This window comes from Leptodactylus fuscus, chromosome 1, assembly GCF_031893055.1.
Source record: "Leptodactylus fuscus isolate aLepFus1 chromosome 1, aLepFus1.hap2, whole genome shotgun sequence".
Lineage (NCBI taxonomy): Eukaryota > Metazoa > Chordata > Amphibia > Anura > Leptodactylidae > Leptodactylus > Leptodactylus fuscus.
This window is the reverse complement of record NC_134265.1, coordinates 345,372,480-345,390,132: the sequence shown is the minus strand read 5'-3', so window position 1 is coordinate 345,390,132 and position 17,653 is coordinate 345,372,480. Positions and strand designations below refer to the sequence as shown.

The 17,653-nt window shown below is 43.7% G+C and overlaps 1 protein-coding gene across 6 annotated transcripts in view; it reads right to left on the bottom strand.

Moving 5' to 3' along the window:
* PROM1 (prominin 1) overlaps window positions 1-17,653 on the bottom strand; it is a 150,964-nt gene that overhangs the window by 39,259 nt on the left and 94,052 nt on the right. For 5 of the 6 annotated variants that reach the window (XR_012712583.1, XM_075261633.1, XM_075261634.1 and 2 more), the window contains exons 9-13: window positions 14,100-14,123; window positions 9,887-10,104; window positions 9,700-9,774; window positions 7,117-7,180; window positions 3,042-3,201 (exon numbers count right to left, since the gene is read on the bottom strand). Coding sequence is in view for 5 of the 6 variants with exons in the window: in XM_075261633.1 (XP_075117734.1) it covers window positions 3,042-3,201; window positions 7,117-7,180; window positions 9,700-9,774; window positions 9,887-10,104; window positions 14,100-14,123 (541 nt within the window). In the remaining variant the exon portion in view is untranslated. The remainder of the gene's footprint in view (window positions 1-3,041; window positions 3,202-7,116; window positions 7,181-9,699; window positions 9,775-9,886; window positions 10,105-14,099; window positions 14,124-17,653) is intronic. The other variant, XM_075261637.1, reaches the window with a different exon arrangement.

Genomic DNA, 17,653 nt, shown 5'->3' with positions numbered 1-17,653 from the left:
TTGAATGCCAAAATTCCTGGTGGCCTAGTAAATTGGTAAATGGTCCCTGGTGGTCTAGCACAGTGAAGTAGTCAATGTCAGACGGCATCCCTGGTGGTCTACAGTGATAAAGGGGCTAATGTCAACATCCCTAGTGGATCAAGATAGAAAAGAGAAGCGGGAGAAACTTTGACTACCAGGTAGTCCAGTTGGTTAGCCCTACTTGTCCATGAGCAGATATTACAGTGAAGTAGGCCCTTTTTTCTATAAACAAGAGTTTTCTTTTCCATATCTTTGTCTGATACACAGATAAGCGCTCCCGTGCATCACATTACATATTTTAGAGGTGACTATTTCCCTCTGTAAGACACTGTGTAGCATACCTGCAAGATGACTGTGAAATATACATATTTGTCGATAAATACATGCAAGAATCGATTGCCTAGAGGAGGACAAGTCCTTTTCAGGCATTTAGACACATTATACAGATCACATCTAGAATGGCTCTTTTTTTCCAGTGTCAAATATTTACACAGGTATGACTCCAAGGAGAAACACCTGGGAGATCAGGAATACAATGTCTGGAGAGCACTTAAAGGGTAACTCCAGTTGTAAGGCTTCACAGCACACATGTGGCTGTATGTGAGATACTGTAGAATACTGTAGCCCTGTATATAGAATGCTTATGGGTAATATGGAATACACTGTGTACCAATAAGTTTTTGGACATCTGTGATATGAGCGGCAATTACAGCCTCAACCCTCCGGGGCTTTCCACAAGTCCTTGTATGACGGCTAGTGGTATTTTATTCCATTCAGCTTGGAGAAAACATGTAAGTTCTTCCACCGATTTTGGACGGCTGCTGCACCCCTTAGTTTGGTGATCCAACTCGTCCAAGAGGTGCTGAATAGGGTGCAAGTCTGGGCTCTGGCCAGTCCAGTTGGTTAACCTGATTGTCACTGTACCAAGCCATGGTAGACCTCGCTACATGACAGCTGACGTTGTCATCCTGGAAGTAACATTGGTCCGACCCATAGAACCGCCATAATGTAGGAAGCACACTGTTATCTAAAATAGTGCAATAGGCGTCGACGTTGAGTTTACCATGCATTGGGACCAAGGTTCCATACCAGGAGAAACACCCCCAGACCATAACTCCACCTGCGCAGAACTTTACTGGGTGTCCACATACTCATTGGTAGACAATGTAGTAGGCCTAATAGCAGCTATGGAGGTTGGCACACAATACATACATTCTTGTATTCCATGTAATACAAACAGTATGAATGACAAACCCGATACAAACTAGATGTAGTAAGTGCAGACTGTATCTTGTGTATTAACACCCCGGCAGGTTTACAGGTCATTGGAGTCACAACAGGTCACATCTACGTGGTACTGTTGGTCACTGATCACTTTTAATTATGTAAGATTACCAGTAAAGGTCCGATCATAGGGCAAAGTATAAAGCTACTGTGTACAACAGATAAACAGTGGCCGGATGACATAATATAGGACTATGAGTAATACTTACCTGCTATTTATTTATAGTGCTGTTGTTTACTTACTTTGTAAGAAAGCTGCATTGGGATACACTGTGTCTAGTTCTTTCCATTTACCAAAAGATTTCCACTAGGTCACAGGTGCCATTTTCTGTCATGCGGCACCTGAGACTAGACAAGATGGTGGCTCGTATGGATATGTGCTTCCAGTCTTAGCACGCATTGTAGGTGACCATCACAAGAGCAAGGAGATATAGTGTTGTCACCCGCTGGCCATGCCTATTGTTACTAAGCAGCAGCCCATATATATTCATACTAGCCTTTGCCCGCGACTTTGTCTGCGGGTTGTTGGCATCGATGATCCGCCTATATTCAGCAAATTGTTGCTCTGGCATTTCAGCAGCTCTCACACTGTCCTGCTGCTGACCTTGTTCCTCACGCCGTGCCTGTGATTGTTCTGGCATGTCAGAAGCTTGCTGGGACGCCATATAATGAGTGTGTTGTTGGTGTTGATGATCTACCTGCTCCGGTATTTCAACAGCTGAGAAGCTGACCTGCTGCTGAATTCGTTCCTCGCGCTGTGCCCATGATGGTTCCAGCATCTCATCAGCTCGTTGGGAAGCCATATAATGAGCGTGTTGTTGGTGCTGATGATCTGCATGCTCTCAAGCTGGCCTGCCACTGAACTTTTTTCTTGCACTGTGCCTGTGATTGTTCCAGCATCTCAGCACTTCACTGGAACATCATGTAATGAGCATGTTGTTGGTGTTGATGATCCACCTGCTTCGGCGTTTTGGCAGCTGTGAAGCTGGCCTGCCGCTGAACTCATTCCTCACGCTGTGCCTGTGATTGTTCCGGCATGTCAGCAGCTCGCTGGGACGCCATATAGTGAGTGTGTTGTTGGAGCCGATGATCCCCCTCAGCTGCGCTTGAGGAGAACTCTGTGACTTCTGGCTTCCTTCATAGCTACGGTTGTTTGCGACAAATTAGATTCTCTTTTTCCAGGCATGTTTAAAATTGGCAAACTGCCAATTTGGATTAAAGGTGTTTGCCTGTGTCTTTTTGTCAGCACTGGAGCAGATCAGATAATATGCAAATGTGTATACACACTGTGGGTTAGCGTGTGCTTACACAGAGAGATAACAGCTCTAGCTTTCTCAGAAGCTGTGTAATATAGTATGTGAACATAAATTCATAACAGTCGTGAAGCCATGTCATTTACCGGGATAAAAAGTAGCCTATATCGTAATCGAGGTTACAATCTATCTGTGTGCTGAATTTCATTCAAATCCGTTCAGCCGTTTTTGCGTGATTGAGGAACAAACACACAAACATAGAAACTTTCACATTTATAATATTAGTAGGATAGGATATATCCAACTGGAGTTACTATTAAAGATTAAAAGAAAATGATGGAAATTCCCCCCATTAGTCATGCCTTGCCCCCCTTAGACCCTGTATTACTTATAAGTAAGTAAGTGTATCAATGTACCTGTTATAGAGGCATGCAATCTATACAGCATACTATTCCTTAAACATGGCCGCAGGACAGACCATACCTGTAAAAATCATACTGTTCGATGACTGGATAATACTCCCGGATATACATCTCACTCTGAGTTAGGTAGGACGTGATGTTGGACATTAAATGAATGACTGGGATCATTTTGGAAAAAGTAGTGATATTCGTTCCAATGGAATCCAAAATGTTCCTTACATCTAAAAAAACAACAAAAATACCAAACCAAAATGAACATTTCAGACCAATACTGGGCAGCTTTGATGAACTACACACCCAAAACAGAACATGTAGCTCTCCAAGAGCTGAGGATCCAAAGGCCGCCCCAAGCCATGTCGTATATCCAAAACTCACATAATGTATCATGAATGGGAAAAACATGGCACATAATGAAGAATGAACACGATACACACTGGACGCACGCAACTGGTGTTCAATGAAGTTTGGGGGATAAAGTCAGAGTTCTCTTTAGTTTTCACATTAAACATAAACATATTTTTGCGCTTTTGACTCCAGGTTTTGGAATTTTAGGTATTTTTTTCTTCTTTTGCCTGTGGGATCTTTTTCAAGAAAGAACTGTCATATTCCGCAAGTGATGTTGAGACTTGAAAGGGGCGTGTGGAAAGTTATAGCCCCGCTTGTGCAATGCGTAAACCTTTACCTATATGTATACAGTATAACCCTGACAAAGTTCATGGCACCGATGTGTTGCACAAGGATTTTGTAACTAGAGCGATATGTAATGTTTCCAGCAGAGGTGGTCAATAGAGATGAGCGAACACTGTTCGGATCAGCCGTTCCAAACAGCACGCTCCCATAGAAATGAATGGAAGCACCTGGCACGTACACTTTGCCGGCAGCCGGTCACTGTGCCAGGTTCTTCCATTCATTTCTATGGGAGCGTGCTGTTCGGAATGGCTGATCCGAACAGTGTTCGCTCATCTCTAGTGGTAAATAGACAATATTACCCAATATAGCTAAGTAGTAGATGCAACTGCATCCATAGTACGACCCTTATGGTGCGCCCCTTACATACAAATATCATAGTAACCCTTACCTATTAAATAGCTGGTGAACCCTTCCAGTCTCTCAAATTTCGAAGCCACATATCCACTATCTCTGATACACTAGAAGCACAAGCTGAATTTCACAATCCCTTAGGCCAAGTTCACGCAGGGTTTTTTGGTCTGGAAACTGAGGCGGAGACTGCCTCAGTTTCCGGACCGAAAAACCGGTAGGTGCGACTGGATGTCGTTGCAGTGCACCGGCATCCAGTCGCGCACTCCACTCCAGATTAGGACCAAGGAATGGGCCTAGTCGGGAGGAGGGAGTGTCTTCAGGCGGATTCGCAAGGGGACTCCACCTGAAGAATGAGCATATCGCTTCTTTATTCCGGGAAAAAGAACTCCCGGAAAACAGAACTGACCGGCTCCCATTGATTTCAATGGGAGACCTCTTTTTGGTCAGGATTTTGAGGCGGATACGGCCTCAAAATCCTGACCAAAATACCCCATGTGAACTCAACCTAAGGGCATCAAAGGAAGTCATTCAGCACTGGCAGAGAAGAGTCACTGTTTTGCTTTGTTTCGAATCGCTAATCGTTTTTCACAGAAGGTCTGCAGAGTTTTTATCTGCTCATTTGTGACCCTAATAAACCTATACAGAAAACTCAGCTTTTCCGCTTCAGCTTTTTTTCAGCATTTTGCAGGTACATCGTTTTTTGCAACGTTGGTCCCCATCCTTACTGTTCCACAAGGGGACTTGATTCCCTGTGCAATGTACTGCAACACTTTTGCATTGCAGTACATTGCACATAGATTTCCTGTGCGTTATAGGGAAAACCCTCAAACCCTGTAATCCCATCCCGGGGGAACCAAGGGGGTGATAGGGAGGAGATCTCACCCCCTAACTACTCAATGCTGGAATGACCAATAAACAAGAGGTTATGCTGCCAGAGTCAGAGTCTTTCCAACTCCTGCAACTAGTCCTGGGTTCCAGCTGTGTAGTAAATCTGGGACACAGAAGACATGTAGCATGAGAGCCCTGTCATTTTACAATGCTGAGTGTTAAGTTTACTCTCAGTGTGACATCATAGTACGGTGCTAAGCGTTATATACTGGCAGCCTGTCTTGAGGATTGGTCATCGATATGAGGTTGGCAAGAGTTTGACAATATCAAGCACAGCTGTATACAATGTACTGTGGGCTTGGTATGCTGTAAAGAGGGGGCAATGCATCTTCTGAACACCACGGCCTCTGCAAACTACTGATCAGAGGGGTTCCCATTGTAGGACCCCAATTGATCCGATAATGATGAGCTATTCTATGGAAAGCCCATCCATCTATAGTGCTGAAAACAAGGTATCGGAAACTACAGAATGTGACAAGTGTAATAGCATTCATCTCAGTCTTACGGGAAGGCACAAGACTCCTGATGTAACAGGGCGCCATCTTTAGTAATATACACAGGCAAGAACCGTGATTAAAGAAAGCTCTGACTTTCCTTTTGGCACATAAGGAACACAAAGCCTCCTGTAAGGACACATTATCCAGGAACAACTTACAGGGAATGGCTGAGTAACAAATCCAAAAACAGGTCCAAAAAGATTTTGTTAATAATGGGAAACAAAACATGTCATTAGTCACGTAGCAACTATAGAGAAAGAGCCAACAAATAAGAATGTGAGATAGAGGGGGGAAAGACAATTCACAAAATTTTTTCAAAACAACTGGACAATAAAAAATAAAAAAAAAATTGCATTGTACCGTAAAATATCATATGTCTATACTGCTGATACATAGTATTAGTCTGAAAACTTTTTGTTGATCTGCATGGGAAGCCTGTAAAGGGGGAATTTACTGCTGGGGGCCAAGTATACTATGTATGGGGGCCAATAACGTAGCAAAATACCATGCGGGAGATAAAAAAGGGGGCTTTATCCTGCGTAGTGACCTGTAAAGGGGGCCCTATACTGTATGGAGCCAGTAAAGAAGACATCATATTGTGTGGGGGCCAGTAAATGGGTGCTATACTGGGGAGGCCTGTAAAGGGAGCGTTATAATGGGGCGATTTACTGTGTGGGGGCCAGTAAATTTGCTATGAATGTAGTACAAAAAATCTGGCGTCGACGCCGGATTTTTTCGTACTATATTGATATCAGTTGGTTGGAGTCTCCATCTCTTCCGAGCTTCCCAGGTGGAGGATCAAGATACAAGAGTGAGCTGGATATATACTTACTTTGTGGATAAAATTTGCTATGGGGCCCTGTCTTTGCTGGTCGTCCCCCTGGACAGACAGTAGCTCCCTCCAGTGTGATGTCACTAATATGACATCATTGCTCTCAGCAGCAGCTGTATATATTTATGGCACCATTAAAAGGAAGCAACATCAAGATCTATCGTGCAGGTTGCACTGGGTAATACAGTGAATAGAACAGGACTGCAGCAATGAATGTTTGTTAGAACATCCACCAGCCTAAAGATTCAGGTGTGGAACCAAATTATGGCCTTGTACAATATAATATGGCACCCATAAAAGCGCCATACTCATACCGTACCTCTGTATGACTACAGTTTCATACGTATATAATACTACAGATGTTTCAAGTATGGCAGGATTCTCGGCGAGAAACACAAGGCGGTTATACATTGCTCCACACTAGGCCATGCACCCAGTACTGGACAATCATTCCAATAGAACTATATGTATGAGAGAACTTTGGTTAGAAAAATAATGTCATTTACTGAACAGGAAACAGTCTAACTACTGAAAGAGATCTATTGGTGTATTATTATTCATTAAACGTATATGTGACTGTGCTATAGGGGTCATGGTATAGGCTGTATAATCTACATCAAACCAAGCGAAGATCACTCCGCACAGAGAACTAATGATTATGATTATGAAGTCTTCCTTCTTTCTTCTTCTGTTCCTTAGCTGCTATGGACTCCTAGTATATCTTCTCTTCTCAGCTTATGTGTGCCTACGTCTGTAATATATTACTGTGTATTATCCTGTATCTGTATTACTAGGCTGCTGTAACATACTGAAATTTCCCCACTGTGGGAGTATTAAAGGATTATCTTATCTTATCTTATGGTAAAAGAGCCACTCACCTTCCTCTATATTTTTAGTTTGGTTTTGCACCATTTCTGGAGTGTTATTGAAGGCAGCATAACCCTGTAGGAAGAAAGTGAGGACAGGTTAAAAAAAGCTACATTTATCGGGTTATCCTATCTCATACAATGATGGCATATTGCTAGGATATGCTAGAACTTTTCAACCTTAGTGACAAGGCCATATCTCTAATTTAGCTCCTTCACATTTTAAGCAAGAAACTGCTGTGCACGGACTGTAAGGGGTCCCTAAGTTAATTGGGCCATTTGCACTCCCCTGCAAAGCCTGGTGGTCAGATGTGCCTTGTGTAGAATGGGCGCTGCAGTCCGTTTATTCTCAGGATTAGCGGTAGTCCCAGAGGTCAAACCCCCAATAATCAGAATTCGAGCCATATGTTTTCCGAGTATAAGATGAAAACACCCCTTTAATACCGCTTTTATTATTTGACTTATAAAACAAATGAATATGCATTAAAGAGGACCTTTCAGTATCGCCAACAAGTCAAACGTTTTCATCAATGAATAGCTGCTGCTCCACTGATTCCGGTACAGTTGGAATTTTTTCTCTAGCCCCCACTGTTCCTGAGAATTTAGTTTTGGTGTCTGATATGTTCTTTAGTCTCTGTACTGTCAGGAGGGGTGTGATTCTGAGCTCTGACACTGGCTGCCTCTGGATCACACCCCCTGCCTGACACGCCCTTCTGACATTACAGAGCTTAAATAACACATCAGGCACCAACACTAACTGCACTTGTAGCTCGGGAATGGAGGGAGTTAGAGGGAAAATTGTAACTGTGCTGAAATCAGTGGAGCAGCATCTAATAACAGATGCTTAGAACTGAAATTGGACTTGACCTTTGCAGTCTATCACCATTTTCCACCAAGCAGCTTACTGTTATTTGGACATAGGAGAGGACATCCCTTTTTTTTATTATTATTATTATTATTATTATTATTATTTATTTATTTATATAGCACCATTAATTCCATGGTGCTGTACATTATTATATTAATTCCATGGTGCTTTACATTATTATATTAATTCCATGGTGCTTTACATTATTATATTAATTCCATGGTGCTGTACATTATTATATTAATTCCATGGTGCTTTACATTATTATATTAATTCCATGATGCTGTACATTATTATATTAATTCCATGGTGCTGTACATTATTATATTAATTCCATGATGCTGTACATTATTATATTAATTCCATGGTGCTGTACATTATTATATTAATTCCATGGTGCTGTACATTATTATATTAATTCCATGGTGCTGTACATTATTATATTAATTCCATGGTGCTGTACATTATTATATTAATTCCATGGTGCTGTACATTATTATATTAATTCCATGGTGCTTTACATTATTATATTAATTCCATGGTGCTTTACATTATTATATTAATTCCATGGTGCTTTACATTATTATATTAATTCCATGATGCTGTACATTATTATATTAATTCCATGGTGCTGTACATTATTATATTAATTCCATGGTGCTGTACATTATTATATTAATTCCATGGTGCTGTACATTATTATATTCATTCCATGGTGCTTTACATTATTATATTAATTCCATGGTGATTTACATTATTATATTAATTCCATGATGCTGTACATTATTATATTAATTCCATGGTGCTGTACATTATTATATTCATTCCATGGTGCTTTACATTTGGGGGTTACATACAATACACAGAATATACAGGTAGATATAATACTAACAGTGATCGGCTTGCACAGTGGGGTAGAGGGTCCTGCCCGCGAGGGCTTACAATCTATGGGGGAAGGGGGTAGAGACAGAAGGAGAGGGGGAGACAGTACAGATGGCGGTGCGGTGATAGTGTTATTGGAGGTTGTAGGCCTTCCTGAATAGGGGAGTCTTCAGCGCCTTCTTGAAGCCTGTGATTGTGGGGGTCAGTCTTATGTGTCTTGGTAAGGAGTTCCAGAGTATGGGGGATGCACGGGAGAAGTCTTGGAGACGGTTGCGTGAGGAGCGGATGAGAGCAGAGCGGAGTAGGAGGTCGTTGGAGGATCTGAGGTTACGTGTGGGCAGGTAGTGGGAGATTAGGCCGGAGATATATGGAGGGGACAGGTTGTAGATGGCTTTGTATGTTAGTGTTAGTAGCTTGAACTCAATTCGCTGGGCTATAGGTAGCCAGTGGAGGGACTGGCAGAGAGGAGCAGCCGATGAAGAACGGGGGGTGAGGTGGATTAAGCGAGCAGCGCAGTTTAGGGTGGACTGGAGGGGGCGAGGGTGTTAGCCTTTATGCACATAACATTGCCCAAGCAAGATGAAAATAACTATTAATCAAAGTTAACATTTTGACAAACCATTATGAGGAGCCTATCTATACGTTACTAAGACAACCAGATAATTTCAATGCACGCCATGCAATTCTTTTTCTCCTCTCTGGAGGCGCTGCAGGAGAATTAAACACTTGGTGCCTGGTGCCCTCACAGATTTATGCTGGTTCTAGCAGGACCTTATAATAAAAAGAATAGGAAAACCTTCCAAGAACAACTGGCAGAACTACGTCCGAATCATTCCAGGTCTCACCTTTTGTACCAAATTACTGAGATCCGTCCTGAGAACATTGTTTAATTTGCCAAGATAGTGGTTTAGGTCTGGTAACTAAGGGAAATAATGGAAGATGGCATTAATGACATCATATGGAGAGATACAATAGCATGTTATCTATAGGAATTATCAGAGTTTATGTAAGGGAGATCTTCATTTCTCTTACCGAACTGAAGTTGGCATTGACCCTTAGCTGGGAGAGTGAGCTCTTAATCTTGTTACAGGGAATCAATGACACGGCGGTGGAGCATGCTGGGTCATTTAAGGTGGTGTCTAGTTGTATTTTGGCATCTGTAAGGTTTGCATGTAGTCGATTCATTGCCTCTTGAAGGACTTCTACAGACACACTGACGTTCTCCAAGGCCTCTTTTGTTTCCTTGATGGCTGAGAATACAAATATGGCGGTCAAGATTTTATTAGAATTCTTCTAACCTAATATTGAACATATCATTTGATCTATCTAATCCTGGAGTCCAGGTGTACCATCTTCAGACTCAGAATTAGGCTTTATTCATACAGCACCAACATCACTTCACAACGGGGGGCGTAACACACAAGTGAAATGACAAGTGTAGAAAACAAATATACAAAAGGAGACAAAAGGAGAGAGGCCCCTGCTCGTTCGAGCTTACGCAAAAAGCACAAGGTGCGAATTTTGTGCAGTGGACCAGCTGTGTTAACATGGGGACTATAAATAGAGTAGTATGAACCCATCACTAGCCAGTATCCCGGCTGATACAGACAACACTGATGTTAGCTGAGGACAAAGTGCTTGCTTAAATGGTTGGGAACAAGTCCAATGGTATGGGGAAGTGAATTCCATAGAATAGGTGCAGCACAAGAGATGTCCGGCACACAGCAGTAGAGGATATAGGAAGAAAATAGGTCAGAAGTAGAGATGAGCGAGTAGTACTCGATCGAGTAGCTATTCGATCGAATACTACGGTATTCGAAATACTCATACTCGATCAAGTACCACTCGCTATTCGAATGTAAAATTTGATGCAGAACCAGCATTGATTGGCCAAATGTTATACAGTCGGCCAATCAACGCTGGTTCTTCTCCTACCTTTAGAAGTCTTCTCCGTGCAGCTTCCCCGCGGCGTCTTCCGGCTCTTCATTCACTCTGCTAGGCATCGGGCCTGGGCAGAGCCGACTGCGCATGTCCGCGCTACAAGAAAATGGCCGCTTTGACTGCAAGCGGCCATTTTCTTATAGTGCGGACATGCGCAGTCGGCTCTGCCTAGGCCCGATGCCTGGCAGAGTGAATTCAGAGCCGGAAGACGCCGCGGGGTCGCTGCAAGGAGAAGACTTCTCGGAGGATCCAGCCCGACCCTCACTTGTGGACTTGGTAAGTATAATTTGATCGAACATTGCCTACCCCTGAAACGAGCATTTTCCCCCCATAGAGTATAATAGGGTTCGATATTCGATTTGAGTAGTCAAATATTGAGGGGCTACTCGAAACGAATATCGAACCTCGAACATTTTACTGTTCGCTCATCTCTAGTCAGAAGTCAATGTCGTAGTGTAGCCCTTTTAAGAATTTTCCCTTGAATCAAGTGTTTGGCCCAAACCAGATGTATTCTGCTGGACCATTATGGAGACCTGGGTCCACCGAGGATCCCTTGTATTCTCGCGGCTCAGTATGACTCACTCAACCTAAAAATGTAATGCTAAAAGAATGTTCAGTCTTTCCGTCGCTTTATATGTTTCTATCGCCTCCATTAAACACCCAGCATTTTATAGGTTTTAGTATTATATGATTTTGTATTAGTTTTATGGGTTTTTGGCCTCCGTTCTTTATGAATGGCGATTACCTATTTTTCTCTTGGTTGTAATTCTGCATGAGGGATGATTGTGGGTTCTGGTAGATTTTCGGCAGAACATCTGTGATTTTATCGCTCCTTAGCAGATAGCTCAGTTCTTTACTATGATGATGAGACATTTTCCATTTATTATAGGTCAGATCGCCTCATGCATCATCTTTAGTATCCTACGTGGAAGAAGAGAGTCTTCACTATTATCTATGGCTGCCTGTGATTCAGCTCTGTATCTTAATTTCATCGTAAAATACGAGCGCGCAAGTGCCTGCTCCATCATAGAAATCTGGAGAAATGTCACTTCTCTAAATCACTTTGGCTTTTCTCAAGATGTTTAATAAGAATGATTGATTAGGTTGTTCTGCTAAGCGGTTTTCAGGTCAAAAGTATTTTAGAGCAAAAAGAAAGGAAAGCAAAGTAGCTGACATGTGGGAATAGGCTTGTATTATAGAGCATGGAGGCTATAGAGAACTGGCTACCTGCAGTTTCTGACACAATAATGGGGCCTAAGCAGCGCTGCACCTCCCATGAAGCGACCTGAAGCGACCGCTTCAGGCGGCGCTATGCCGGGCCCCCGGGGGGAAGGGGGGGGATGCGGCATTTTTGCTGACCTAAGCCAGTCCAGGACAAGCTTTCCTGGACTGGCTTAGTGTCACCGTCTCGGCAGCCCGGCACGGGAAGCGAGCGGTGGATTGGCCAGGCCCCGTGGACGCAGTGCTGCTCCACCAGCCTCCTCTCACGCTCAGGCAGAGAGCAGGTCCGCTCTCTGCCTGCTAACGCCACCCCGTCCGCTCCGCCCCCTCACTCCACCCCACCCCTATGCTCCCCCCCTCCTCCCGGGGGTGTGTGGCTTTCTGTCGTCCGCCTCAGGCGGCATAAAAGCTACGTTCACCCCTGGGCCTAAGGGGCCACCAACTGAGCACCCCATGTGGAGGAGACTTTGGGAACAGTAGAAGGAATTTATCAAGACTGGCATTTTGTATGGCAGTCTTGATAATCCCAGTGCTACTAGAAGATTAGCCTGGTTTATGATAAGGTGCAGGAATAGCTCATAGCTGTCGTAAATGTCATCATATAAGGCAAAAAACTGGTGCATACGATAATGAATCTGGTGGGGCTCACGGCGCATCTTCACCATGGCCCCACTTTGGCGACAGTGTGAAAATAGCACTTGCCACAAAAATTTACTTTTTAAAGATCACAAACCCGAGATAGGGTCTTGATGAATTTGCCCCAATGACTCCCCCAATGGTCCTCAAAAAACCCATTAGACATCATATTGAAGATATGTCCTGTGTGTACAATGAGAACAACAAAGATTATGACGCAGCTATAAGTGGACATACCCACTGTCCTGCACAGACTGTATGAACTGAGCCCTTAAAAATCACTTCTAGTTGGCCCAATGAATTGTAAACCAACACAAACATGGTGTCTTCTTCTAGTCCAATACTTTATTGGTTGAGGACTAGTATCTTGAAGCGTCAAGGCCAGCAGACATTACTAGTACTATGTTTATTCTGTTTTTGCTCGCAGCGCTTACACCAGGTAACCTACTAAATTTCCTTTTCGATGTTTTACATTTCTGAACATATAGACTTAATGTCATGCAGATCCAAAGTCAAATAGAAATAACCCCTGTACAGCCCCAACACGTGATATCTTGGGGTGTTGAACACACATTCTGAAAAATGAATAAAAAGCGATAGGGTGGCAAGGAGCTGGAAAGTTTATGGTCACCGACAAAAAGATGTGCAACAGGTCTCCCAAATACCATGTGACAGATAAAACAACAAAAGCAGTCTTCTATTATCAAAGAAGGACTTTGGGATATCCTTAGACCTCCTCTACACTCTCCAGACCTACGCCTCTGACTTTTTTCATATATATAATATATAAATATATATATAATATATAATAGTAAGGACGAGCCTGCAATAAATCAACGCTGGTTCAGCAGCAGGTTCGTCCTTGCTCGTTGGAAGAGAGCTGACAGCTTGCTGTTACGAGGGAGCTTACTTTTTCTCATAGGAATGAATTGACCAGCGTTGATTGGCCAGTGTACAGCATTTGGCCAATCAACGATGGTTCTGCCGGAGGCTTGTCTGTGAGGAGGCGGAGTCTAAGATCGGATCACAGCAGTCTCCATTGTGGTCCGATATTAGACTCCGTCTCCTGGCCAGCGTTGATTGGCTGAATGCTGTACACTAGCCAATCAACGCTGGCCTATGCATTCCTATGAGAAAATGTACAGTACGTGATTTAGTGTGCAGCGGCTCGGAACCTATGAAGACTGTACTGTATTGTATATACAGTATACTGTATATATATATATATATATATATATATATATATGTATATACTGTAAGTATATAATATGTCTATATTTAGTGTTTGTTGGGGGTTATTTTAGCTTTTACTTTACCATTTGTTGACTTGGTGGAGCCAAAGAAAAGTACACGGAGACTACACACAGCACAGCTAAGTATATATGGAACGAGCACTTCACATCACAGGACTAGGCCATACATTATACCAACATTTTTTTTTCTTTACCTTTAATTGCCCTTTCCACTTTGACTACAAGTTAAAATGGAGTGTAAGCAAAAGTGAAAATAAAATATACAACAAAATGTAACAAGAAAACAAGACAGACAGCATGAAAAAGAGAAAGGATGGCGCAACATAACAATACAGACTATGAAGGATGGAAATGTACACGGGGTCACACACTAACATGGATTCCTGTACTTTATTGTTTCATTTTACAAACTGTGTCAGGCGGCTTTGTGTTTTAGGACAAAAATATTGATTCATATATACACACATACAGAAATATCTACCATTTATATGTTACTGTATATAATTCTAATTTGACTACATACTAGAATTGTAACATATACATTAGACATAAAAGATACAGAATGGAATCAATTAATAAAATGAATAAATAAATCATACATCTGTCTAAACTGTTTGTCGATTGACACTAACAACATATTCTGATGGATATTCAAGGAGATTTTTGTCCTGTATTTGATGCCTTTTGTTCAGTGTCTACAGCTCCTATGACAAGCTATGCATGGCCATGATTCCAGACCGCAAACAAACCTGTGTAGTCTGTTCTTGTCACCTCCGTTCCATCTGTCCTATACACCTTACTAACATGACCTGTGATCTCACCGTCTGATGAAGGGGTTATATATCCAAAAACAGAGGTCTTAATTAGAGATGAGCGAACACTAAAATGTTCGAGGTTCGAAATTCGATTCGAACAGCCGCTCACTGTTCGAGTGTTCGAATGGGTTTCGAACCCCATTATAGTCTATGGGGAACATAAACTCGTTAAGGGGGAAACCCAAATTCGTGTCTGGAGGGTCACCAAGTCCACTATGACACCCCAGGAAATGATACCAACACCCTGGAATGACACTGGGACAGCAGGGGAAGCATGTCTGGGGGCATAAAAGTCACTTTATTTCATGGAAATCCCTGTCAGTTTGCGATTTTCGCAAGCTAACTTTTCCCCATAGAAATGCATTGGCCAGTGCTGATTGGCCAGAGTACGGAACTCGACCAATCAGCGCTGGCTCTGCTGGAGGAGGCGGAGTCTAAGATAGCTCCACACCAGTCTCCATTCAGGTCCGACCTTAGACTCCGCCTCCTCCGGCAGAGCCAGCGCTGATTGGCCGAAGGCTGGCCAATGCATTCCTATGCGAATGCAGACTTAGCAGTGCTGAGTCAGTTTTGCTCAACTACACATCTGATGCACACTCGGCACTGCTACATCAGATGTAGCAATCTGATGTAGCAGAGCCGAGGGTGCACTAGAACCCCTGTGCAAACTCAGTTCACGCTAATAGAATGCATTGGCCAGCGCTGAGCACACACATTCAGCACTGCTTCATCACGCCAATACAATGCATTAGCCAGTGCTGATTGGCCAGAGTACGGAATTCGGCCAATCAGCGCTGGCTCTGCTGGAGGAGGCGGAGTCTAAGGTCGGACCTGAATGGAGACTGGTGTGGAGCGATCTTAGACTCCGCCTCCTCCAGCAGAGCCAGCGCTGATTGGCCGAATTCCGTACTCTGGCCAATCAGCGCTGGCCAATGCATTCTATTAGCTTGATGAAGCAGAGTGTGCACAAGGGTTCAAGCGCACCCTCGGCTCTGATGTAGCAGAGCTGAGGCTGCACAAGGGTTCAAGCGCACCCTCGGCTCTGATGTAGGAGAGCCGAGGGTGCACTTGAACCCTTGTGCACCCTCAGCTCTGCTACATCAGAGCCGAGGGTGCGCTTGAACCCTTGTGCACACTCTGCTTCATCAAGCTAATAGAATGCATTGGCCAGCGCTGATTGGCCAATGTATTCTATTAGCCTGATGAAGTAGAGCTGAATGTGTGTGCTAAGCACACACATTCAGCTCTACTTCATCGGGCTAATAGAATGCATTGGTCAGCGCTGATTGGCCAGAGTACGGAACTCGACCAATCAGCGCTGGCTCTGCTGGAGGAGGCGGAGTCTAAGATCGCTCCACACCAGTCTCCATTCAGGTCCGACCTTAGACTCCGCCTCCTCCAGCAGAGCCAGCGCTGATTGGCCGAATTCCGTACTCTGGCCAATCAGCACTGGCTAATGCATTGTATTGGCGTGATGAAGCAGTGCTGAATGTGTGTGCTTAGCACACACATTCAGCTCTACTTCATCGGGCTAATAGAATGCATTGGCCAATCAGCGCTGGCCAATGCATTCTATTAGCGTGAACTGAGTTTGCACAGGGGTTCTAGTGCACCCTCGGCTCTGCTACATCAGATTGCTACATCTGATGTAGCAGTGCCGAGTGTGCATCAGATGTGTAGTTGAGCAAAACTGACTCAGCACTGCTAAGTCTCTGCATTCGCATAGGAATGCATTGGCCAGCCTTCGGCCAATCAGCGCTGGCTCTGCCGGAGGAGGCGGAGTCTAAGGTCGGACCTGAATGGAGACTGGTGTGGAGCGATCTTAGACTCCGCCTCCTCCAGCAGAGCCAGCGCTGATTGGTCGAGTTCCGTACTCTGGCCAATCAGCGCTGGCCAATGCATTCTATTAGCCCGATGAAGTAGAGCTGAATGTGTGTGCTTAGCACACACATTCAGCTCTACTTCATCAGGCTAATAGAATACATTGGCCAATCAGCGCTGGCCAATGCATTCTATTAGCTTGATGAAGCAGAGTGTGCACAAGGGTTCAAGCGCACCCTCGGCTCTGATGTAGCAGAGCTGAGGGTGCACAAGGGTTCAAGTGCACCCTCGGCTCTCCTACATCAGAGCCGAGGGTGCGCTTGAACCCTTGTGCACACTCTGCTTCATCAAGCTAATAGAATGCATTGGCCAGCACTGATTGGCCAGAGTACGGAATTCGGCCAATCAGCGCTGGCCAATGCATCCCTATGGGAAAAAGTTTATCTCACAAAAATCACAATTACACACCCGATAGAGCCCCAAAAAGTTATTTTTAATAACATTCCCCCCTAAATAAAGGTTATCCCTAGCTATCCCTGCCTGTACAGCTATCCCTGTCTCATAGTCACAAAGTTCACATTCTCATATGACCCGGATTTGAAATCCACTATTCGTCTAAAATGGAGGTCACCTGATTTCGGCAGCCAATGACTTTTTCCAATTTTTTTCAATGCCCCCGGTGTCGTAGTTCCTGTCCCACCTCCCCTGCGCTGTTATTGGTGCAAAAAAGGCGCCAGGGAAGGTGGGAGGGGAATCGAATTTTGGCGCACTTTACCACGTGGTGTTCGATTCGATTCGAACATGGCGAACACCCTGATATCCGATCGAACATGTGTTCGATAGAACACTGTTCGCTCATCTCTAGTCTTAATAAATGTATTCATATTAATTCACACCTGTCTACTACAGATTTATCTGCATTCTGGAGTATAGCCTGGAGTCCTTCATCACTTTCTTCTGTTGCACACCATAAGTACAGTATTAAGACTTAAAGGGACTCTATCATTAAAATTGTATTTTTTCTGCCGGAATAGTATTAAGAAAGGCTATTCTTCTCCTACCTTTAGATGTCTTCTCCGGGCCACCATTCGGTAGAAATCCTGGTTTTCTTC